General features: G+C 37.2%; 1 protein-coding gene across 2 annotated transcripts in view; it reads right to left on the reverse strand.

The window, feature by feature from the left end:
- The window catches only part of HDAC7 (histone deacetylase 7), a 1,116,899-nt gene that overhangs the window by 587,444 nt on the left and 504,084 nt on the right, over window positions 1–25,371 (reverse strand). The window contains exon 1 of one of the 2 annotated variants that reach the window (XM_044083871.1): window positions 2,001–3,357. The exons of the other annotated variant lie outside the window; for it this stretch is intronic. Coding sequence (XP_043939806.1) covers window positions 2,001–2,127 — 127 coding nt within the window. The 5' untranslated portion in view covers window positions 2,128–3,357. Of the gene's footprint in view, window positions 1–2,000; window positions 3,358–25,371 lie in introns of those variants that run through there. 2 annotated transcript variants of the gene reach the window in all.

Below are 25,371 nucleotides of genomic sequence, written 5' to 3' on the forward strand. Positions count from 1 at the left end.
TTACTGATCTGGATAATAAATGCTAATAAAGTAAAATACCTAGGCCTGTGGATGCCTAAACTAACTGTTTTATTCCACAATCATGAAATGCCATTTTGACCTTTTTAAGCAGCCAAGATCATAAGCTTGGCATTTCAATATAATCCTTTTCTCAGTATTAAACACCTCTCCTAAACTGCAGTATCCACAGCACACACACCTTTATGTATTTTTAAGTACTTCACTTTAGCAAAACATCTGGCCAATGTGATACAACACAACTGTATCAGAAAAAAATAAACATATTAAAATTTAGAAAAAGCATTCATTTTTGATACTAATACTTCAGTATAGCCTCCCAAATGATTTATGTTAAACTAGAGATTAAAGAAGAAAAACTTTTCACACAATGGCTTACACTGTACTGGTTGCACTTGAAAGAAACACCCAGCTTCCTAGCAGTAACCTTTGCATTACATGCCTGTTAATACACACCTGCACTCACCCACTAAGTTCTCTACAGATTGGGTTTGAGTGAGGTAAGCTACTTATATCTATTGTCTAATGCAAATGTGGATCTAGGAACTTAATTTGGAGACTAGACAGTCAAATGGTTTACAACTCATAAACTTACCTTCTTCTACAGCAGTCTGTTCTTCAAAGAGTTGTCAGGTCTTTCATTTTGATATATTCCCATCAAAGAAGGTCAGAGTCACAGCATCACATTATGATCATACACACTGCCCCCACCCCCTCCACACGCGCTCACCAGTTAGTACTCCATACTAAAGAAATCAACCCCATTTGCACTTAACTAAATCTATTTTACAAAAAAGTTGCAAAATTACCTTGTTTCCAAACAGATCTATACTAATGAAGAGTTTATCTACTTCGTAAAACAGCTGACTGCAGTACTTTAAATGGCAAAAGAAAACAACCATTTACTTAAGTGTCCAAGCTGATGCAACTATCTGTATACAATGACAGCAAGCTGAACAATACAAAACACCAAAAAAAAAAATCAAGAATACAAACACAAAAATGACCATTTGTAAAACCCACTACACAATCATTTTTTCTACTAAAATATTTCCTGGCACATTTCTCAACAAAGCCACCAAAACTTAGTATAAATGAAATCTGAAAGCTTTAAAAACAACTACCAAGATGGATGTAATCCAGTGTCAGGTGCAAACAACTAACATGAACCCTTCAAGAGCGTGGGACATATACCTCTCAACTGCCCACATTTTCGCAGAACATCCAGATTTTTTACTTATGCTTTTGATCTGTCATTCATAAAATTTGTGGTTTCCTGGCAAATCATTGAGAACAGATTTGAATTTCAGACTTCGTCATTCAGGAAATGCACACTTACACAAAACCTTTTATTAAAGCAACTAAGTTTATATGATTAATGTTTAAAATCTATTCCTATTTTGTGTCCTTCACCCCCCCCCCCTCTTTTTGGTTTTGTCCAGATTCCTTGTGCTAAGAGGTTGACAGGTATGAAGGTCTGTCACCACAGTCAGAAAGCAAAATATAAAAATATCAATACGTGAGAAACTACAGCACCAAGTGGACATGAATTGTCAGTAGCAGCTGCTGCACTATTACATCTGATGACCGAGCTGCAACAAGATGAGTTCCTCATGCTTGCCACAAACTTTACCTGCTCAGTGTGCAGCTGTCTGCAAGCTGCAGAAGACACAAATAAGCGGCAGCCTCTGAGTATCAAGTAAGGCAGGCAGTGCCACATCCCTCAAACCCATCAAATTAAACCCTGCTACGGAGTTTCAATACTGCCAGACAGCACTTTGCATTAGCTACCAAAGCAAGCAACAAAATATGAGAACTGTGCAGGAAATGGCAGGGATTTAAGTCTCTCATACGGTTTCTTTATAAGACACAACAAGGAAGACTGGAACGTATCAACAGTCAACACAAATTCCTTAAGGAAGCACGAGTACTTCATCGGAAGTTGGTGTTCATCCCATCAAGTGTGCAAGTTCAAGCCTTACCTGCGTCGGCTGAACGGCTGGCTTGGGCTGTTCTTACGGTCGGTCCACTCCGTTTGGTCCCATCTGCCGCCGAGAAACAAGACTCGGACTCATAAATAGTGTTTAACATTTGAAGCAAGCCTGGCATGGAGAGCTGATCTGCAGGGTCCAAGGATGCAAGGGATACAATACGCGTTGCTGGTGATTAGGCAAAGGACCCGGTCCACCTGGCTCAGGCCCAAACATTGAAAAAAGCAACTGGACTAGTGCCAACCACGTTTGCCTTCTCAGTTAGCAAGCACCTTGTTGCTGAGCTCTAATTCCCAGATCAACCTGGATGACTCCACCGACACCTGCTGCACCGCCTCAGTAAGGAGCTCGCCGTCTGATCTGAACTATTTCAAAAAAACGTGCAGCACCACCGTTGGCATGTGGGATCCTGTCCGAATGTCAAGCAGATCACTACAAAGCAGAAATCCGATCACAAGTGCATCAGAAACCAACAGTACTTTCAGCGTCCTCGGCCGCCACCGCGACCTGCAAATATCAGTCCTTTGTCCAAATGCCTGAAACTCCAGCTTTAGCAGTAGTAAGCTGCACCCGATGAGAAGCCCCCTACTCCATTCAGCGATCGCCAAGATATTGTCCCACGGAGAGAGACAGTAGCCCTTCAGAAACGGGCGCGTCTTCCTGTTCCTCCTTACTCGTCGCGTTCAATGAAGTTTACAAGAAGTAACTAATAACTGCAAAGTTACTATCTTGACAGAACAGGGCTCCCTAGTGGGAGGTGCACTCTATCGCTGTCAAACACTCAGGACAACGTTCGAACCCCACTGCTGCCAATGGGGGTGCACACAAACACACACCACCCTGCATACGAGAGATGCTGCCTGACGAAGGTCTGCCTTTTCAATCCACCTCTCGTCCTGCACCGCCGGACAAACACCCCTCCGATTCTGTCCGTGCACTGCAGTCACCTTTGTAGACCACGACGTACCTGAATTATGGATTAGGGATCTTCCGCCCGCTCAAAGACAGTGCTCGAATATTGTCCCTTTGGACTGTTGTCACAGTATTAATGTAAGATCGCACTCTGAGATGCTGGCAGCTTTTTATAGAGGAACGTATATTTTTATTCTGCCGTGCCTACTGATAACAAATCCCCACTGGTATTCGGAAAAGCTGCTAGATGACTTCCCACCCGTATTGGGTGACGTTTATTTCACTTCTTAGTCTTAACCGGGTACAAACAGGAGCCCCGGATTGTCCTGCCGCCCTGCCAGAAATAGCAGCAAGAGGGAGGAGCTCGCTCGAAATAGACTTCGTATCGCAAGCCAGTGATACTGACACACACATACACAAACACATACACACACTCGCACACTATGAAATGAGCATTGTTTGGGGATGGACGCTTGCCATTGGAGGTCGCAGCAGCCAATCAGCGAGTCGCATTAAAGTTGCTTTAGCTTGTCTTTGCCAAAGCAAAAGGGGAGGATTCTTCAGGAAGTCTCTCGCTCCTTGTTACAATAAGCTGCTTCCTTCCCCCCCACCTCTTTCCACCAACATTTGTTAGAGCCCCTTTTGCACCCCCCCTCCCCTTAGAGTTCACCACCTGCTGTTGTATATAATTGGCGCTTGTTAGTGAGATCTGTTGAGCGTGTCCATTTTTCTACAGTTGCTTGCATTCGTGGGCTGTACCTTTACTGAATACATCATACTTCCTATTAGCACTTTACTATTTTTTTGTTTGTTTCAGATTTAATTTTCAGGAATTTACAACCATTTTCGTAATGTGTCAGCCCATGAGCAACGAGCATAACAAGTCAAGGAGATATTTTTATTTTTTAACGCCGTAACAAAACTCGAGAAAGAGAAATACTACTTTTAACATAGATATGTGGACAAAATGTTTAGGTATGCATGCGTGCTTTTGCTGACCATTTAGCCCCGTTAGGTCAGTAGCCTAATTTCAGGGAAGATCCGAAGGTGTATTAATTTTGACTGGCGGAAATTTGGCCAGGGCACCTAATACTAAACTGAAACATTATTTAGTTTAGTAATAAAGGACATCGGGCATTATAAGTAAATAAGGATCCTGTATATCTTAGTCAGCTGTACCTGTTTTGAAGTACTTACTCAAGTTCACAGGTGAATTTCAATGCATTTGCTACATGACCGCTTACTTAATATCTAGATGGAAACAAAAAGGTTGCGAGGCATGAACAAATACATTACTTTTTAAATGCATTACTGGAATGCCAGTCAAAATTAGTATAAAAAAACAAGCAGCACTCAACTCAAACCACTTCTCCTTGCACTGCAGTTCTAATTCTAATTTATATTCAGCTTTATAAAAGTACCAAGTAACATGTTGAAAGTAGCAATACCCCCACTTGTAAAAACGTTTCTTATCCAAAAAAGACCTGCTGCCTGACAACTATCTACTTGTTTCATGGGCAAAACATGGTGGCTGGTGACTTCAAATCAGAGAGGGGGCTGCAAGATACAGCTGAATGGGTAAGGCCAATGTGAAGGGGTGTGGCCAACTAGAAAGGGTTGGAGCTATGTTAAAAAACCGCAAAAACTGGGATTTTAATTAAATAAGCTGCCCTGGTTGCCACTGCCAAACCGTCATTATGAGAGTCCAGTCAAGGCAATATAAATTGTAGAAGAAAAAATATTTCAATGCATTGGCTATATGACAGCTTACTTAATATCTAGATGGAAACAAAAAGGTTGCGAGCCATGAAAAAATACATTACTTTTTAGATACATTACTGGAATGCCAGTCAAAATCAAGTATAAAAAACAAGCAGCACTCAACGCAAACCACTTCTCCTTGCACTGCAGTTCTAATTATAATTTATATTTAGCTTTAAAAGTACCAAGTAATATGCTGAAAGTAGCAATACCCCCCACTTGTAAAAATGCTTCTTATACAAAAAAGACCCGCTGCCTGACAATAACTATCTACTTGTTTCATGGGGAAAACATGATCAAGGTAAAAAATGAACAGCAAACAAGAAACAAGCTCAAGGATAAATTGCTTAAAGGATTACTGCACCGGTTATGGACCACACATGATAGATTGACATTCTGTTTAGTTTACGGGTAAAGCCTACAAAGATGACTGCAAGTCCCCAACAAATGTAATGAGCTTCTGAAAATACTGTAATCCTCTCCTTTATTACAAATACTGTCATATGCATTTCAATACCTAAGGTTTATACGCTATCTAGTTATGTAAATATTCTCTACATGGCAACAACAAAAAGGTTTTCAATGTTGCTAATTCTTTAACAGTATGCTTATTAAAACTTACTTGCATCTTACAGTCTCAGACAAGCTTGCCTGATGGTCATTAAAGCATTGCTACTTAAACACAGAGCAACAGGCACTGCAACAACATGCATTTTCTGAATAAAAAGCATAAATCAACAGTATAAAAATATGACAGAAAACCAGAACATTCTGCAAATTCAAGGATAGATGAAAAGCCACTGTAGTACTTGTGTCTACCTTGGATGGGAGATACTCTGCACACTTACACTGCATAACTGCTCCTTGCCTTGCTTGGACACATCCAGAGTCACTACGTGGGGGAGTGGGGTGCAACAAGTATGTTACAATTTAAAATGTCTCTGGCTGATGGTGATGGCCTTGACACATTTTGTCATACCTCTCAGCCTCAGAGCAAGAAATCTGGACAAAGCCATAAACAGAAGTGGGACAAAGGACCAAAAATAAGGAAATTTTTTAAATATTGCTCTTATAAACTTAGAAAGATAATAGAATAGTAGGTCCTTTTTTTTCTTTCTACCCTTTTCTGAACGGTATGAAATCTGAAACTCAAATGTCTGTCATTATTTTCTAACTTCATGAACTTTTATGAAAAATGAACCAAAAATGTGATGCAAAAATATAAAATTGCCACACAATACAGCTGGGAACCTGTCAAAGAAGGGACACTTTTTAATATTAGTACTGTTAACTTCAGCAGCTGACAAAATAAGAGAATTTACATGCATTTCTGAAATTAAAAGTAATCTATAACTCTGATCATTACAATTATTTATTAATTGTAAACCCTCCACATTTTCTTCCAAATATGGCATTTTGCAGAGGGATTATTAGGGGGAGAGCAACATTTTGAGCCAAAATTAGGGAGAGTTGAGAGGTTTGGATATACCTAATTCTATAAAGTGATTTATTTGCGCTTACCTCTCATCCTCTTAATGCAGAAAATCTGGACACAGCCAAATATATTGGGGGAACATACAAACAGTACTAAAATTGCTCTTGTATAAACTTAACAACAGGTCTTGCTTTAGCATGCATTTTTCTGAAGAGTATGAAGTCTGAAACTCAATGGCTGTCATTATTTAGTGACTTCATTCCTAAATGATTTGCCAGAAAACCACAAATTTTATGAGGAACAAACAAAAAATAAGAACCAAAATCTATTCATTCTGCAAAAATCTGGACAGTTAAGAGGTATAGTTCAGCTGGGGCTGTCTGAGTTTGCTGTCCTTCCCACCTCCCAAAATCATGGCTGAATGGTGCCTCCCCCCTGCAGCTATTCCAATGTCCCATTACTTGGCTATTTCGCCCCATTTACCATAAACACTGTAATGTGTATAGTACTTTACTTCTATGATGATTTGGATTTCATTTAAAAGTTTTATTTTACATTTTACACACAAGCACTAATAGACATCTGCTAAACAAAGCAATGCAGTCTCACAATGAAAACAGACTTAGCATTAAAACTTCTCTGCCCTTGAAACTCACATTCATTGAAACAGCAGTGAAACCCACATTCAAAGAAAATACATCTGGCCAGTGGCAGATAAAGATTAACTTTGGGCTGTTTTCAAATCATAGGCCCCTTGCACAGGAAACATACATGTGTTCTTTGATACATCTTTCTGATTGTATTAAATTATATTCCTCATATGATACAGTACAGCTGTTAGAGGGCATTTTAAATTTATTGTTTTGTACATTTTTCCAGTAAACAATGAAACAAAATGCATGCACTAATAATGACAAAACTACCCAGTTCAGAACATTTCCATCATAAAAGTCTACTCAAACTTCTACAATCCACCAGTGTCAGTGTCAGTAAATATACACAAACTCTGCAGAAGTAAAAGTCATCTAAATAATTCCACATTAAAGAGATCTCTAACTATGAAGAGGTTGCTGCTAGCAAACAACTTTAATATTTCATTGTTTCATCTACAAATAAAGTGCCTGTTGCCATTGAATAAATTGTCTATGTTACAATAAAAAAAATGATAAGCTAGTAATATTGCAAAAGGAAATGGATGGCAAACTGATAACAAGTTCATCGTTACTAGGTATCTCCACCAAAGAGGACATTCTCAGGACTGCAGCATCCATCCCCTTTAAAAGTACAACACAGTACAGTATCAGCAATACATCTATATACTGTGGGAGTAGAACTCACAGCTTTCTGCAGCAAAAGCAAGTACACTACATGTTGTGCTTTTAAAAATACAAGCAGACTCAGCATAAGCAGCATTAAACTTCTCTTCAAGCTCTCATCTCCTTGTAAAATCCACTTGACACTCAACTGTATCTCTCCACTTTGAAGCACAAGAAGTCTGGAAAAAGCCAAAATTTATTGGAGGGGGGAGACAAAAGCCAAAAAACTAGGGACACATTTTAAACATTGCTTGTATAATCTTGGGAGTTTTCTAGAATAAAATGCTGTGTTACCACCATGCATTTCACTGCCAAGTCTTGAACCCTGGACCCTGTGCACTACAGTCAGAGCAACATACCACTATGCCAAATCATTTGTCTCTTGAAAGACAGGTAGACTGAAACTGAAATGGCTATCATTTGCTGAATTCAGTTCTCACCATAGCTCTCAATCTCTTAGCACAAAACACCTAGACAAAGCCAATAATGGGGGAATACAGCTCCCAAACATATTCAGTGAATTCAGTCTTACCATAGCTCTTAACCTCTTAACACAAAAAACCTGGACAAAGCCAATAATGGGGGAATACAGCCCAAAAAATAGGAACAAATTTCAAATATTGATCTGATAAACAGAAAATTGCTAGAATAAAGGGTTTTGTGTTACCATGTACTTTCTGAAGAACCTGAAATCTGAAATTCAAATACCTGTCATTATTCAAAATCCAGAAAACCACAATATGAGGTAAAAATTTCACAAGTGTTGGTGGATAGGGAATTCAAGTTCTTGCTACATGGTCCCTAGGTACAGAGTTTGAGTCTATCTAGCCACCAGGTATATTTAACTGGGGGATTTCGCACACACACACACACACACACACACATACAACCTGAGCCCAGCTGCAACGTCTGTTTGTTCAAAGCCCAGTAGTTTCCTTCCTGCAGCAGTATCAGACTCCACATTCAAGTCCATTCAGTCAAAGGCTCGTCCCTTCCACAGTAAAGTCTGTGAGAGCAAGTCCCTTCCCTCATGCAAGAGCAGGCTGGGTAGTAGCCTGCAGATGTTGCAGTTTGATCCCCTTCTAGCCTATGCAGTTATAACTGTATAGATGTCTGGGATCTCTGCTGCTGAATGCTGTCTTCCTAATCTAGACTGCTGAGACAGTCTAGATTCTGTGCACATGGTTCACCAGCAGTCCTTATTGGGAATACACATGTTCATAGATTCATAGATTCATACTAGACTAACTGTGCTTGTGGGCCATTTTAAGTCTAGCCAATTACGCCAAGTGAGAATCAAACCCTGCACCTTGTGTCTGTAAGGTAAACACCTTAACTATTAAGCCAACCTCCCATCAAAATGTTTCGGGACTTGTGTTTGTTTTCTTTCTGTTTTTTTACTTTTAGTTATTTTCTTTTTTACTTTTATTTTCTTTTTACAGCTGGGGGGGGCTGCAGTTTTTACTTTTAGTTGTTTTCTTTTTTTTTACTTTTATTTTCTTTTTACAGTTGAGGGGCTGCAGTCCTGCAGCCCAATAGCACAAGTCGCCCCTGTTACTAGGCAAAGGACCCCGGAGGTTAAGCATAGCGTTGCTTCCCAAATGCATCTGGCATGTTGATACACTAGCATTATTTTATGGGTTATATGTAGACTAGGTGCATTGATTTTCAAACATTTATAGGCTGGTTCTATGTATTCAAGACATATGTGCCTGAACAGGGGTAAATTTTTGATTCACCATTCAGTGGTCCAAGTTGCACTTGAATTGGCCTAGGGAAGAGTTTAGCTAGAGATGGATAGGAAGCCTGTTCCAAAGAAGGGGTGGTATCAGAAACACAAGCTGCAGGTAATTCTGATGCTATGTATTTTGCGGATGTACAATAGCTTAAGTTACCCTTTCACACGAATCATGATGCATGATGCATCTATTTTTTGGAGGTACATTCATTCCTATTTTCAGGTTTGATTTATCCTCTCACATGATTTTCTCCCCCCCCCCCCCACACGCACACACACAAATTTGAAGGTATCTAGTGCACACAAAACCAGACAAAATAACCAGCATACTGTGTCCAATTTTAAAAGACTTGCTCTCAATGTAACTGACCGCTTTCATTAAGCGCAGGTCTTTTAGAATCTGGTCCCGGTGTCTGTGGATAAACTTACATAGAAGTGAAACACTGAGAGCAAGTCTTTGCGAATCAGGGCAGACTTACACTCTGAGCAACTCTTTTGGAATCTGGCCACCTGTGTGGCAGCAAACATTTAAAGAAAGAGGGCATAACAATAAATAAATGATGTGTGAAGGAGCTGTTTGCAATATCATCAATTAAATTCAACAGATTTACACTGTCTGATAATATGCTTATATTTTCCGCATCATTTTTGTCACTCTTATTTTTTAAACTTGTGTTTCTGAGTACTATCCCGTAAGTATAAGTGCGAAGACTTATTTGCTGTTTGGTATTCAAATTTGATGCATATTAGGCGCCCACAATTTTGGCATGATGTACCCAGTTTTCAAGAACCTTAAAGTATGCAGACTGAGAACTATGAAACAACCACACAAGTACTGCCAGGATGAAGGGCCTTCCCACTATCGCAGATCCATCATTTCTTTGCACAACATGGACATTTTTTACAGTGGAGTATTTGGAAAATTTCACATAGTATACTTTTATAAACTGCAGATAATATGTGTGATTGCAGGTGTGTGTGTGCACGCACACTCAGGTAAGTCTCAATCTTTGAGCATTAAAAATCATAGCAGAGGATCAGAAAGAGGAGCATGTTCATATTTTTTTTTTCACAATGCAAGGGCTTTATATACAATATCTTATACAGTTGGTGGCAGAAAATCTTTGCATAGGTGTAGTTTATGTATTTAATAAGATATATACCCATAATCTGGACTGACTTAATGAGGAACATCAGTAAATTCAGAAGGAATATGGCTAAAATGATGTCATTATGTGTAAATCACATCAGTTGAGAGTTTTGTGTGGGTGTTTGTGTGATCAAGCATGCATGTGATTTTTAATTCCAGAATACAATACTTGGCCTTGTTTTAGTTATCTGACTGGAGCAGGGCCAGCCATTGGTGAACTGGTGCCCCAGGCAAAAGGGATCAACAGCACCCCCCAAAAAAAACCTACCTAGTTCCCCCACATCCTGGTCTGCTTATACCATCCAGATTACTTTTTCCTTTTTCTTACAGTTTGTCGTACTCTTCAGTTTATCCTATATTCATGCAACATATGTTAAAGAAACCATTTCTTTACAACAAAAAATAAACAAATACTGGAAAAGTGCCCCTGCCAGAGCAGCGCCCTAGGCGGCCACCTAGTTGGCCTATGCCTAAGGCTGGGTATGGACTGGAGTTGTGATATTTTGTGTTGCATTTTATCACACAGAGTACATAGTTTGACAGGAAGACACTAGCTAAATAAGTACTGCTTTGAAATACCCAAACTGTTCTTCTCTGACTTGTAGGGGTTCCCGGTGGAGCTGTGACATTTTATAATGCACTTTGTAGCAATAGATAAGTTTTTTTTTTTCAAAAAACTTTTTATTGAATTTTCAGACATTGAAATAAAAATACAACAACAACAGAATTAAAATACATATTGAAAGAAAAAAATGAAATATTAGGAGATGTATATGATCACACAATTTTGTATGATAAATGTTTATATCTCAATGCAGTCTGAGAACATACAATAACTATCTACAACTTATACTAATGTTAACCTAAGAATACTTCAAAATGGATATAGATCTAAAATGAAACAGGTATATAGATATAAGGGAGACTGAGGTCTATGAATTCCACAAGGAGAGTAACCAACTATACACTATAAATAATATGTAACACCTTTTCTATAGCTTTATTAATTTGTGCCGACTTCTTGGGACTTCTCACTATCATTTTCTGCACACTAATATATGTGCAGGCTAGAGTTTTGAAATTATTCCAATTCAATTTGGTACGGTCTAGCCAATTTTGGGTGATATAAAGTTTTATAAGTGAACATATGTATATTAGTACTTGTGAATCCAATTTGGAAAGATATATATTTGGTATGTGTAGTAATGCAGTCTCCCATGATAGGGTGGATTTATGATAACCCATTTTCTGTAAACGGACTTTTAGAGAAGTCCAAAGTTTATGTGAGTGATAACAAGACCAAAAATATGTAGAAGATCTGCGTTAGGATGAGAACAACAAGCATGAGGCCGATTTATTAGCGTCAAATTTGTTAAGTTTAGAAGGAGTGACATATGCATTATTATTAATCATTAGCTGAGTGTAAAAGAGTTTTTTAAAAGGCGAGTATTCTAGTGTATTTTTAATAGCTGAGAGTTTCTGATCTATAGATATATGAGGATTGTGTTTGTCCCAATAATTGGAAAAAAGACATAGTGTATTATGAATTATCTGATTTATAAGATTATAAGATTTAGATAACATTTTCTCTGGAAGCGTAAGAACTTGTATGACCGCTTTATAATTAATGATATCTGTGTTGTCTACTGCGGTGTATGGGAACTTAGCGTTGACAATATCTCTCATTTGACGTAAAATGGTTAAGTAATTAGTGTTGACCTTAAGTATTTTACGTATATTTGTGAGAGTTTCATTTTGTATTGTATCAGATCCCAAACGGTGAAATCTTTGATCAGGGAAAGTTTGAAAGATTAAAAGAAATATTATCTAAATTAATATTAGGATTTAAATGGATAGGTTGCATTAATTGAAATATATTTTCTAAATTGACAAGTTTTACCAGTTCTTGAAAAGCAAAAATTTTTTGTTTTAAAGAGTTTGAAATTTTTAGCTTATTCATGACATCTAAAGAAAGAAAAGGAAGAGCTAATGGATTAATCTTTTTAGTTAAAATGTGTTGATACCACAATTTTGTCCAGATGGGATATTGATTATACTTCTCAGTATCTATATTCAAAATAGATAATAGTTTATTGGCCGAGATGATCAAATAATAAAGATGAAAATTGGAAGACCAAGTCCTCCCTTATTTTTAGGAGAGATTAATTTACTGTAAGAAATTCTCACTGATTTGGGAAACCATAAAAAACTAGCCAGAACTTTATTATTTTTTAAGAAAAAAGATTTTGGAATCAACTGATCCACAGCATTAAATTGAAATAGCAATCTGGGGAGAATGTTCATTTTTATTATTGCTGTTTTTGATAGTAGTGATAAATTAAGCAATTTCCATCTATTTAAATCAAGTATAATAGACAACCATATTTTAGCTAGATTATTTTGAAAAGTGGAGAGACCATTATGATTTATAAGAATCCCCAAATATTTAAAGCTCTGAACTATCTGGAAAGTGGAGTCTGGAAACAAATATGATTTGTGAGCAAGTGGATTTATGGGGAGAATCTGTGTTTTTTGAATGCTAATCTGATATCCCGAGACCTCAGAGAATCTTTCAATAGAACCAATTAGTTTTAAAAGGTCAGAGCAAGGTGTTTGAAAATATATTACAAGATCATCTGCAAAAGCCGACAAACAAATTTTAGTGTTAAGAATTCTAGGAATCTTGTGAAAAGTATTTTGAGTTATATATAATAATAAAGGCTCTAGATATAGATTGAATAAAAAAGGAGATAGTGGGCATCATTGCTTTGTGCCATTAATGATCTTTATGCTTTTGGATACTTTCTTATTAATATAGAGAAAGGTATGAGAATTTTTATATAAAATTTTAATAGAGTCTATATAAGAAGATGGTATATTGAAGCAAGACATAATGTGAAAAAGAAAATCCCAGTTGACTCTATCAAAGGCCTTAGCAGCATCAAGGGTCAGTGCATACAATGGGTTTGAATCTTTTTTTAGTAAAGTATATAAGAGAATCTATTGTCAAGGTATTATCCCATGAATGTCTATGTGACATAAAGCCCGCCTGCTCCGAAGAGATCAAGAATGGTAAGACTTTTTTTAGTCTAAAAGCAAGTAAGGAAGCTAGAATTTTGATATCAATGTTGATCAGAGAAATAGGTCTATAATTATTAGGATCAGTTTTTTCTTTATCCCTTTTCAATATTAAAATGGTTTTGAGGTGTTCCAATATAGGTCGGATATACCATAAATCATTATATAATTAAAAATTTCAAAAAGAAGGGGTGAAAGCTCAGATGAGTAAGTTTTAAAGAATTCAGGTGTAAAGCCATCTGGTCCCGGGGATTTACTAGTCTTAAGTCTGCTAATGGCTTCCGATATTTCTTTAATAGTCAACGGGGCAGAAAGTGTATTCTTTTGTTGATCGTTTAACCTAGGAAATTTAATAGAGAACGCAAAGTTCACTATATGTTGTTTACTCCTAGATTTGTTGTCCTTTGAATATATCTCTGAGAGCAATGATGTAAAGAGCTGCATAATTTCCAAATCAGTATTATAAAACTTGTTGTTATGTTTTAGTGACGAAATTCTAGGGAGGGATTGATTACCTTTAATTATTCTGGCTAGCACTTTAGAGGGAACCTGTGCCCATTCAGAGTATGTAGCTAAGAACCTTTGCTCTGATATGGTAAGGTTATGTTGATGTAGAAGCAGTAATTCTTTTTGGGAGTTTAACAATAGATCATATGCAGAGGAATTAGGACACATTCTGTATTGATTTTCCAACATCTGAATTTTTGTTTTTAACTGTAATTCTTGTTTCTATATTGTTTTTTAAGATATGATGCTTTGTTAATTAATATACCTCTAAGGGTTGCCTTACATGCAGCCCATTGTATATCTAAAGGAATATCTGATTTACCTAGATTAATATATGTTTCTTTCAATATTTCAGTTATTGATTTATGTGTATCTTCATTTGTAAGTAAGTTATTGTTGAGTGTCCAACTATTGTATACAGATGTATCTAATGTATTTAAAGCCAAGCTAATTCCAAGAGATATTCTAGAATGGTCCAAAAGAAATCTGGGTTCAAGAGAATAGCTAATTTTCCTATGAGTAAGGAAGTTGGAAATAAGAAAAAAATCTAATCTTGACCATGACTTGTAACATTTTGAGTAGTATGTGAAAATGTCTTTTTTATCATATTGTGTTATGAGAGATAGGATCTATGAGGTTGAGATCTATTATTATTTCTTCCAGAGCAATAGAAGCTTGGAAATTGTACGAGGAGGATTTACTAGTACGATCAGTGTCTGGATTAATGATAGCATTCCAATCCCCCCTATAATAAAATAATGGTCTTTAAAAGAGGAGAGAATATTGTAAATTTGTATAAAGAAGACATGTTGTTGATCACAAGGGCCGTAAAGATTAAAAAATATAATTGGTTTATCAATATTGTGGAAACAGGAGATAATGTAACACCACCTTCCATCCACATCATATTTCATATCAGAAATAGTTCCCTGAAAATTATTTTTAATTATAATGGCCACACCACTTGAATTTGTACTGTTACCAGCTGCTACTATCATCTTAATCCATTTCTTGTTTGTTTCTTTATCGAAATCTTCTCTATTTAAGTGGGTCTCTTGCAAGAAACATATATTTGCCTGTGACTTAAATAGAAGATGAAATAGTAGGGATCTCTTATTTTTATTTTGTAATCCTCTCACATTCCATGAGTCAATACTTAAGGTCATATAGTTAAATAAAAATAAATATATAACATATACCTAAGGTTTGGCAGAATGTATTTATAACTATAAACCTCAGTTCTTTGCCTTTATTATAGTGTATCTTGATGTCTCCCAAGAAAATTTTTTAAAGACCCTGTTATATTCCTTCCCAAATACCCCGGTGCCTAGCCACCCACCCCCTACTAGAGAAGAAAAATATAGGTGAATCAAATAAGTGATTTTGGTTAACACTATCAATTTCAATTGCATCAAGTTAGCATAAAAAACTTTATATAAAAACCTAACTAAACAAAAACACATTTTTATAATGTCAAACATATTAGCAATAGATAAGTAATGTAAAGTATTTTTAAAAGGTTTCAAAAGATAGTATTTGGCATAATATTATTTTTCTGTATAGTTTGGAGTGGTGACATAATGCACTGCAGTTTATAAGATGCAGGGCTAACCTTGGTTAAAAAAGAGCCCTAGGCAAATGACTCCATGTTGCCCCCTGCTAGCTACTGGTTCCCCCCACATCACCATCAGTGCACCCCATTTTCCTCCCATTCTGGCTGCCCGACAATATTCAAACAGACTGCTTCTTTCTTGTTTCTTCACATTTTGACTTACTCTTCAGACTTTCTTTCCCCATCCAGTCAACACAATCTAACCAGCTACAAACCCATTGTAATGATTGTCGAGGATACTGAACTAAGCTAGGGATCTGTGGCATGACCAGAAGTCATGGAGTTTTACAGGCTTTGAGATTAAATTTAGGACTTTTGTGTAGAATTTTGATTCAGTGATGGCATGAATAAACATTATAAGTAAGAGAAGAAATTCAGCCTTATTATTTTCTTTCAAAGAAGAAATAAGTTGGGCCCGAGGATTAATGTTCAAAGATGATAAAATAGTAGTTCCCAATAAAATGAGAAGACAAATGTTTGCAAAGAAACATAAAACATATCTGTGAATTTTGCCTGCCCGTGTCCTTTCACCCAAAAAAAAGGAAATAATCTTCTGTGCACATCACAGGTGTTAGAATGGAATGAAAGTGAAAGAGGAAATTGCCACAGTCATATATTTCAAATTGTTGCTGTCTAAATATGGGTCCCATTTGTATGATCGAATTTTCAGAAAGTCAAACTTTATATGGTTGAGACCATATGATCAACTTTCTGAAAAGTCAAATCAGTTATATAGAGATCACAGTACAGTGGGTTCAGGGAATTTACCCATTGCCCATAGTAGTTCGCTATCGGAGTTTGTATATTTAACTATCAGGGGGTGTGGGGGATGTGGGGGGCTTGCCACCCTGCAAAAACATAGAGTTTTCTTATTTTTGTAACTTTCAAAGTTAAAGAACTTTGATCAAATGGTCTCCACCATGTACAGTTCATTTAATTTTGATGTAACAACATAGATCCATCTATATATATATATATATGGGTCCACTTCTGAATCTCAAAATACTGAAATATCGAATTTCAGTATTTCAAGACCAGAATATCTAACGGACACACACAAAAATACACAATACCGAAACCCCAAAATAACTGAAAAATAAAACAGTACTAAACATCTAACCCTCCCCCAAAATAAACAGAACATAAAAATAAAACTCAACAAAAATAACACTAACAAAAGGTTTTCAGGGGTCAAGCCCTCACTGCACTCCCTCACCCCCGCTACTTACATATACCAACTCCGAGGTTACAGTAACACAAAAAAAAACTACGTTTACATGCCATACACTCCCATTGCACACTGTCATACTTACATTAACTAATAACCACACACACACTACACAAGTACAAAAATCACCAATGTCACTGCTAACGTACACACACACACACACACACACACACACACACACACACACACACACACACATGCACTCTAACCTCCCTACCTGAAACTACTCCTAAAGCTCCCCAAAGAAAGTAAAATGAAAAATTCCTAACCAAAACCCTTAAAAAGTAAACAACTACCTGATTCTCCACAAATAGATACACATCAGCCACAACATACAAATCAGAGACCAAACTGCACCTTAAAGAGACAGTAAACCATAGCACATGCACCACAACACAACTACTGTGGATTATGGAAACTCAGATTTGTTAAAGTGCAGTTTCTAATAACTGCATTTTCGACATTCTGGTCTTGAAATACTGAAAGTCAATATTTCAGTATTTCGAGATTCAGAGGTGGACCTATATATATATATATATATATATATATATATATATATATGCACATATATACATACACATATATACACACACACTCATGCATACACACACAAACACACCTCTACCCCCAAAAGATAACTACTTGTATGCATGTATTAAGTTTGATTGTGAAGAAAGTGAAAACAGTGATTACAGCTGTTGCTTCTAGACAGTGCATTTCCCCTGGAAATGTTATAGCAACCCTCTGTGCATAGATAATTGGACTGTGAGAAAGAAATAGTGAACACACTGTCACAAGTCAATGCTCACACAAACTATAGTGACTTTCTGTGAACACCTTTGAACAGAGCTGATTTTAGACAAGGTGGCAGATGAGAATAGGGCCTCCTACGATGTCTATATCAAAATCCTATTGTACAGTTGGGGAATCTGAGAGCTGCCAGGTCCCCTAAACTCCAACAGTCTATATGTTTTATTATGTATTTCATGCTTTATTTTTAAATATAGTTATTTGTTAATGGTTATTTTCACTGTTAACAAAATGAGCAATATATTTTCTCTCCAATATTATGTGTGACTATAGATAAAATTGGTGATATTATTTTTTCATATTTTCACAAATAGAAGCTCACACACACACACACACACACACACACACACACACACACACACACACACACACACACACACACACACACACACACACCACATGCATACCTACAAGCAAACTGGTGGCGAGACAGTTCACTTATAGCATGCCTTTTAGGTGTTGGACAAAACAGAACTCCTGTATAAAACACAAGCAGAAGCAGCAAGAACATATAGCTTCCAGACTGAAGAAACCACTACCAATAACTCAGAGAAACAAGCACAGTGAGATGGCAAATGCTACTCACTGCACCAGTGCACCAATAAGCAGTTGCTTTCCCATACAACTTGCCTAGACCACCAAAGATAGCCACTTATTTATACAATACTGTTATATGAGTATGACGAAAAATGTAATCAATTATGATAAACTAGTTATCTTGAATACATTGTAACCCCCAACACACATGCTCAAATAAGACATAGCAATATTTTTTACAGGGATTTTTGGGAAGTGTAATATATTGAGTTACACTGCTCCTGACAAACAAGTTTAGTGATTGTTTAACAGAAATCAGACAACAACAGGGGTAAGTCAATTATATCCACAGATGGCCTCCATAGCCATCAGTTACAGCCATTTTATTGATTATGTACAGCTCAGATTGTTATAATAAATTAGTCACATTACAGCATTCCAGATTTGCTTACACAAATGCACACTAGTTCTGAAAAGCCATATTAATAGCTGTTTTACTTGATCATGACAGCAGGGTTAGTCATTTTCATCCATAGACAACCCCAATAGCCAGCTGTTAAATCCATTTTATTGATTGTGCACAAGTGAGATATGTGATAGTGGTAAAATAATGGCTATAGTAATTCACTTCAGGTTGGTTTTACACAACACACAGAGGCTACAACAAAGTTAACCAAATTACTTCACACAAATACACAACAGTCCTGTAAAGCCAGATTAATGATGCTTTAACCTGAGCAAATAACACTTTCCTCCTCATAATTAGGAATTATAACCACTTTACTTGACTATGTTCACCTTAGAAATCTGATTTTTCTAAACTAATGGCATGTTTTTCAAATTGTTTCATACAAGCAGTCATAAAGTGTTCCAACTTGCTTCACACAGCTACTCATTAATCCTGAAAAGCCAGAATAAGGGTTATTTAATTTAAACAGATGACAAAAGGGTCAGCAGGTTTTATCTACAGCTAGCTCATCTACTCAGCAATTATAGCTATTTTGATGTCTGGGTACACTTTAGATGTCTAGTATAATAAACACGAAAAACAATAGCCACAGTATTATGTTTACCTCTTTTTTATTGAATCATGTAACAGCTAGCCACAGTAAAGTAGTCCAAATTGCTCCTTAAAGTGCATTAGTCCAGTCAAACCAGGACAATGATTGTTTAATTTAAGAAAACAATACCAAGGTCAGTCATTTTTAACTGCAAACACCCTTATACCGAGCAGTCACAAACACTTTGTTGTCTGTAATTTATTTCTATTCAGTTATACACAAAACAGTAGCCATAGTAAAGAATTCCAATCTACTCAAAAGAAATACACAGTAGTCCTGTAAAGCCATAATAATTAGTGTTTAAGTTAAGCAAAGGGCAGCAGGTTCATTTTTATCCAGAGACAGCCTATATGCCAAGAAATTATAGCCACTCTGTTGACTGTATACACATCAAATGTCCAGTTATAATGTTAACCTTGTTTCACTCACATGCACACACACACACACACACACACACACACACACACACACACACACACACACACACACACACACACACGTCAGCCACAGTAAGGTATTCTAACTTGCTTCACAGAAATACACTTCAGTTCTGCAAAGGCATCCACTGCCTATAATATCTTGTTGCCTACAAGGACAAAAAGGCCCACTTAATACCTGTTCTATTTTTACTTTTCAGTATCTGTTACATCCAGTCTACTGTGCAAAATATCTGGGATTTCTGATCCTTGCTGTCCCGTTTACAATCTAGTCAATGAATCAGAGGCCTTCAAAACATCACTGTCTAATTCATTGTCTAAATCATAGGTAGGGCAGCACAGAAAATTAACAACTGAGTGGTGTATAGCACCTCTTCTAGGTGGAGTCACAGCCATGGCTGCTTTGAACAGGAGTGATTCAGCTTTTGGCCGGAAAAAATAAACACTAGAAAAATTTCCCTTACTAAATAGTGCCCTAGACAGACATCTAGTTTGCCTATATCTAAGACAGACAATGATGAGATAGCACATTTTTTGCCAGTCTAATGCTATCCCATGATAATGAGCACTATATCTGAATGCAGTTGTTGAGCTGTGATATGGGTGGGTCATTGTGAAGCTACAATATTTTGCACTACAAGTTATAGTTATGAAAATTTAAGTACAAGCCATAAAACAAAGATATACCTTTTGCTTGGCAACACTGCAAAAGCCATTATCTAACTTCAAAGTGCTGCAGTTTCACAGCTATTTTGACAGTTATCAAAAGAGCAGTAAACCTTGACTTTTGGTTCCTGTAGTTTACTGAGAGTTTTTGGACCTGATAGGAGGCTTCACATATGTCTGATGAGCATCTGTTCTTCTTCTTCCTTGTTTGTTTTTAAATCAAGCTTTATGTAGAATTAACTGCCCAATGTTTCAGAAGCTTGACCAATCACATTTAAACATCATGGATGGTAGTTTTGTAAGTACACATAAACTAATTGAACTTTGTGACTAAGTTTATTAAAAAAAGAGAGCCACATATATATCTATCTATCTATATATATTTACAATACATACACATATGAATGGCGCACAGCAACAGTTATCCCACTCCACAAAGGGGGAGCCACCACTAATCCTGGGAACTATCGACCTATTAGCCTGACGAGCCTGGTCTGCAAGGCCATGGAACGTATCATCATGGAACTCATAAACAAAGACATTGGTAACCTCCAAACTCTGGATCCCACCCAGTTTGAGTTTGTGAAAGGCAGATCATGCCTCCTGAACCTGATCAACTTCTTTGAGGCAGTCACCAAAGCCGTGGATGAGGGTAAGATGGTTCACACAGCCTATCTTGACCTCGCCAAGGCTTTCAACACCATCCCCCATTCTGGAATTATAGCTAAACTCACTAAACTAGGTATAAATCCCTATGTCACAAGATGGGTTGCCAACTGGATCACTGACAGAACCCACACTGTAAAAGTTGCAGACTCCAAATCTGACCTCAAGGCAGTGACAAGTGGAGTGCCACAGGGTTCTGTCCTGGGACCTCTCCTGTTTGGTATCTACTTCTCTGAAGTACAGGCAAACACAGAAGGCCTCTGGCTGATGAAGTTCGCAGATGACTGCAAACTAGGAGACATAGTCAAGTCCCCAAATGATGTGGACATCCTACAGAAGGGCCTCACTGAGACAGATGCCTGGTGTCAGAGCCATGGTCTCAAGCTCAATGCCAAAAAGTGCAGTGTCATCCTCTTCGGTAAAAACTCTGTACCCATGAACTACCACATAGGCAGCAATCTACTTAACACCAAATGTGTGATAAGATACCTTGGGACTCAGGTGGACAGTAGTCTCTCCTTTGATAATCACATTGCCACAGTAGTCAGGGAGTCCTTCTACGTGGCACACCTCATCATAAAAGGGCTTTCATCCAGGAAAAAAGAGGCCATTGTTCCGCTCTACTCATCACTCATTAGACCCATTATAGAGTACAACACCCCTTTTGGAATGTACCTCAGAAGACATCTGCAGCAGCTGGAAAGGCCAAAGAAGTACCTCACAAAGAGGATTACTGGCCTCAAACAAATGCCCTACACTGACTGCCTCAAAAATCTCCAGCTTTACTCCGTAGCATATCGCCTACTCCGAGGTGATCTCTGCCTAACATATAAAGCTATGTCAAACCCAGAGCTGTTGGACATGCTACACCTAAAGAAATCCCAATCCCTCCAAGCTACACGCTCTAGGGACCTAATTCTTGTCACCACAATAAACAGGACATGCTGGAGAGGTAGATTCCTGTCCCAGAGACTTCCTATACTCTGGAACAAGCTACCCATCTATGTCAAGCAAAGTTCTTCATTAGCACTCTTCAAGAAAAATCTTGATGAGTGGATGGGAAATAGGAAATACACCCCGGGGATCACCTCTGTGTCTCTGTTGGACAGTGGCACAGGAAAATAACTTTCTTGGGTGGCGTAAGCTATGGTACCTTGCTGGCTAGGCTTATGTAGGCCCTTGGGCCGATAGCCTAGTACCTACCTATGAACCTATATATACTATATATATATATATATACATATATATACATATATATATATATATATATATATATATATATATATATATATATATATATATATATATATATATATATATGTATATATATATATCAAGGAACCTAACATACCCCAAACAACCTAAGTTAGCCAACAAAGACTACTTTAAAAAACACTGGATCTGCCATTGTATGCATCCTCCCTGACCACTACCTACCTATATGGTACTATCTACCTAATTCATAATACATAACACACACAACTTACTTCCTATGCTTTTCTGTAACTTCCTAAGCCCTCACCATACTCTGCTTACTGAATCTTAGTATCAAACTATTTATGTAACTTCTAAAGCTCTTGCTATACTCTCTTTCTGAACAATAAGTTAGCAAACTTATTTAAACTATAAAATATTACTTACTATACATTTACTGTTATCATCCTCTTGTTTTATAGTATTGTTTTTAATTTTGTCAACAACTGTATGTAAATTTAACCCCTTGAATATCTCAATTGTTATGTTAATGTTTGTACATTTTGGAGCTTTTCTCCCTGGGCCACCACTGAAAAAGGGCTTTTAGCTCAGTCGGACACTCCCAGTCAACAAATGTAAAATTAAATAAATAAATAAATAAATATGTGCATGCATGTGTGTGTGTATGTATGTATATATATATATATGTGTGTGTGTGTGTGTGTATACACACGCTCCTGAATGTTTATTAAAACAGATGCTAGAATTAATGTTTTGTTTTACTTAAATAATCAAAAACATTAAACAAATTCAGGATGGCAATCATATAGTAGGTTAGCCATGTTTAGATGCCTAAATAACTAGAAAATAACACTCTGAATATGAGAAAATAAGAGGTAATACGTTTTAATAAGTTGATCACATTTATCCACTGTATGACAGGAGTTTCTCAGAAGTAAATCTTGTTCGAAAACCACTGAACTTTTAAATATGCATAGTCACATGATATATCACATGGTCGAACAATACAAAATCAATCAACTATAAAAGCAATTATAAAACATGACAAATATTAAATAGCATATAAAGCATTTTATTTGTACTTTCTTAAAGCACGACATGTTACAAAACAACTAAACTTTCACAGACATACATAATCATAATTAATCTTGGTTCATAGGTGCTTACTAGGCTAACGACCACAAGGGCCTTTTTAAGCCGAGCCATGCATCCCAAATCTCTGACAAGTTCAGATATCCTTGATAAGTGTAAGCATGGGCCTGAGAGATGAACCATTTACAGGTTACCTCTCTCCATTACAGACATAGGTGCCAAACCAGGGATGAATTTCCAGTTTCCCATCCAATTGTCTAAGTTGCACTTGAATTGGGTTAGGGAGGAACTCTGCTTCACATGGGTGGGGAGCCTGTTTCATAGATTGGGTAGCCTCTGGGATATATATCTACCTCTTCAGCAGGTACTATTTATATCACAGGCAAGGTTTAAGTCTTTAAAATGGGTAATTCTTGTGCTGTTTGTTTTGTGGATATACAGGAGGCCCATCAGAGTGGGGTCTGATAATGCCCTGTATACCAGGCATAGATCTCCCCTCAAAAGCCTGTAAATCTTTAAATTAAATACTTTAAAATATTTAAATTAACCCCCTGCACCCCCATACCCCCTTATAATTATTTACACACACAAACACACACACACACAATTATAAGGGGGTATGGGGGTGCAGGGGGTTTGCACCCTACAAAAAAATGATGTTTTAAAATAGCATATTCCAAGGTTCTTTCAAGCGCATGTGTGATAAAGTGTCAACATTTGATTTGTTGACCTTTTGTGCTCAATGTTTTGGAGCTTGACATATGGACTATTTGTCTAAAGTGAGTAGATCCATATACACAGACCAATAAATAGATAGCTATATTAACATTATAAGTGAACAGCAATAACATGGGTAAATGAAGTACCTGTGGACAATTCAGGGCAGCAAGGGAGCTGAGAGGAAATTGGTGTAATAAAACCTTGCAGTTCTGTGGACTTCAAGTTGATGAGGGGATGTGGATGCAAACTGTCAGTCCCATCTGGATGAGCTGCAGCTGGTTGGTTACTTTTTCTCATTGAAATTATCGTCACTATTGTTTTTGTTATAGTGAGTCACTGTTTTCTTGTATTTTCTCATTTCTCTGGAGTTGCATAAGTGTGGAATAAGTGTTAATGTTTAAGGGTGGTATGGTGCTAAAGTGACCCTTAAAGGGGTAACAAAGATGCTTACATCCTGCAAAAAATGCTTTCTATTTTGTTATTCACCTGGACAGATCTACAACTAGTTATGTTTGTCCTTGTGCAAAATAAAAACATGCTTTTTATTGTGACTTTTTTCCAAAGTTAATACTGGATACATTTATTCTGTTGTAGCTTTCCCTAGACATAGCATCAAGAATCATAATGGAACCAGTGTGAGGAGAGCATATAGATACCACACAGGCAGTAACTGGAAGTACAGAACTCAGGAAAAAGTCCAGACTCTGCAGCAGTAAGGTAGAAATTTTAATGAATTAGCCAGTCTTTTGCCATGGATATATTTATATATTTCTGTGGCTAAATTGTGTCTTTCGGCTTTTCCCGGTTAGGGGTCGCCACAGCGGAACTCCGGTCCGCTAATGATTGGCAGTAGATTTTTACATGCCGAGTTGCCTGCCCTGACGCACAACCTTCAACGAAGGTACGCCCATTCACACATGTCTCTGCACAGAAGACGCTCTAAATGAGAATCGAACAGGACAACGTCTTACTGTGAGGCGACAACGCTACCGCAGCACCATAAATATATGTGTGATTTTAAAGATATGCATACACACACACACACACACACACACACACACACACACACACACACACACACACACACACACACACATATTTCTCAAGACTTTGTGCTAATTTATAGCTGTTTACTGTGAATGGTTGTCTTTTTTAAATGAGAAGTTCTTAACTTTTTTTTATAAGTAGTTATGAATATGTAGCTGGACATAAGATTGTTTTGTGATCAGCCGTAGTTTTTAAGTATGTGTAATTAAGTTACAAAATAATGAAACTTAAAATCCTAAACCACGGACTTTTTCCCAGGGCAAGTAAACACTTGGCCATCATGGGGTAATATGCCCTTTTCCCCACTGTAGTGCAATGGTGTATATATAGTTAGGGGGTGTGGGGGCCATAGCCCCCCACCTATGTGGGTTTCA

The sequence above is a fragment of the Protopterus annectens genome, chromosome 9.part0 (genome assembly GCF_019279795.1).
Source record: "Protopterus annectens isolate FY-2018-M chromosome 9.part0, PAN1.0, whole genome shotgun sequence".
NCBI classification, from domain to species: domain Eukaryota; kingdom Metazoa; phylum Chordata; order Ceratodontiformes; family Protopteridae; genus Protopterus; species Protopterus annectens.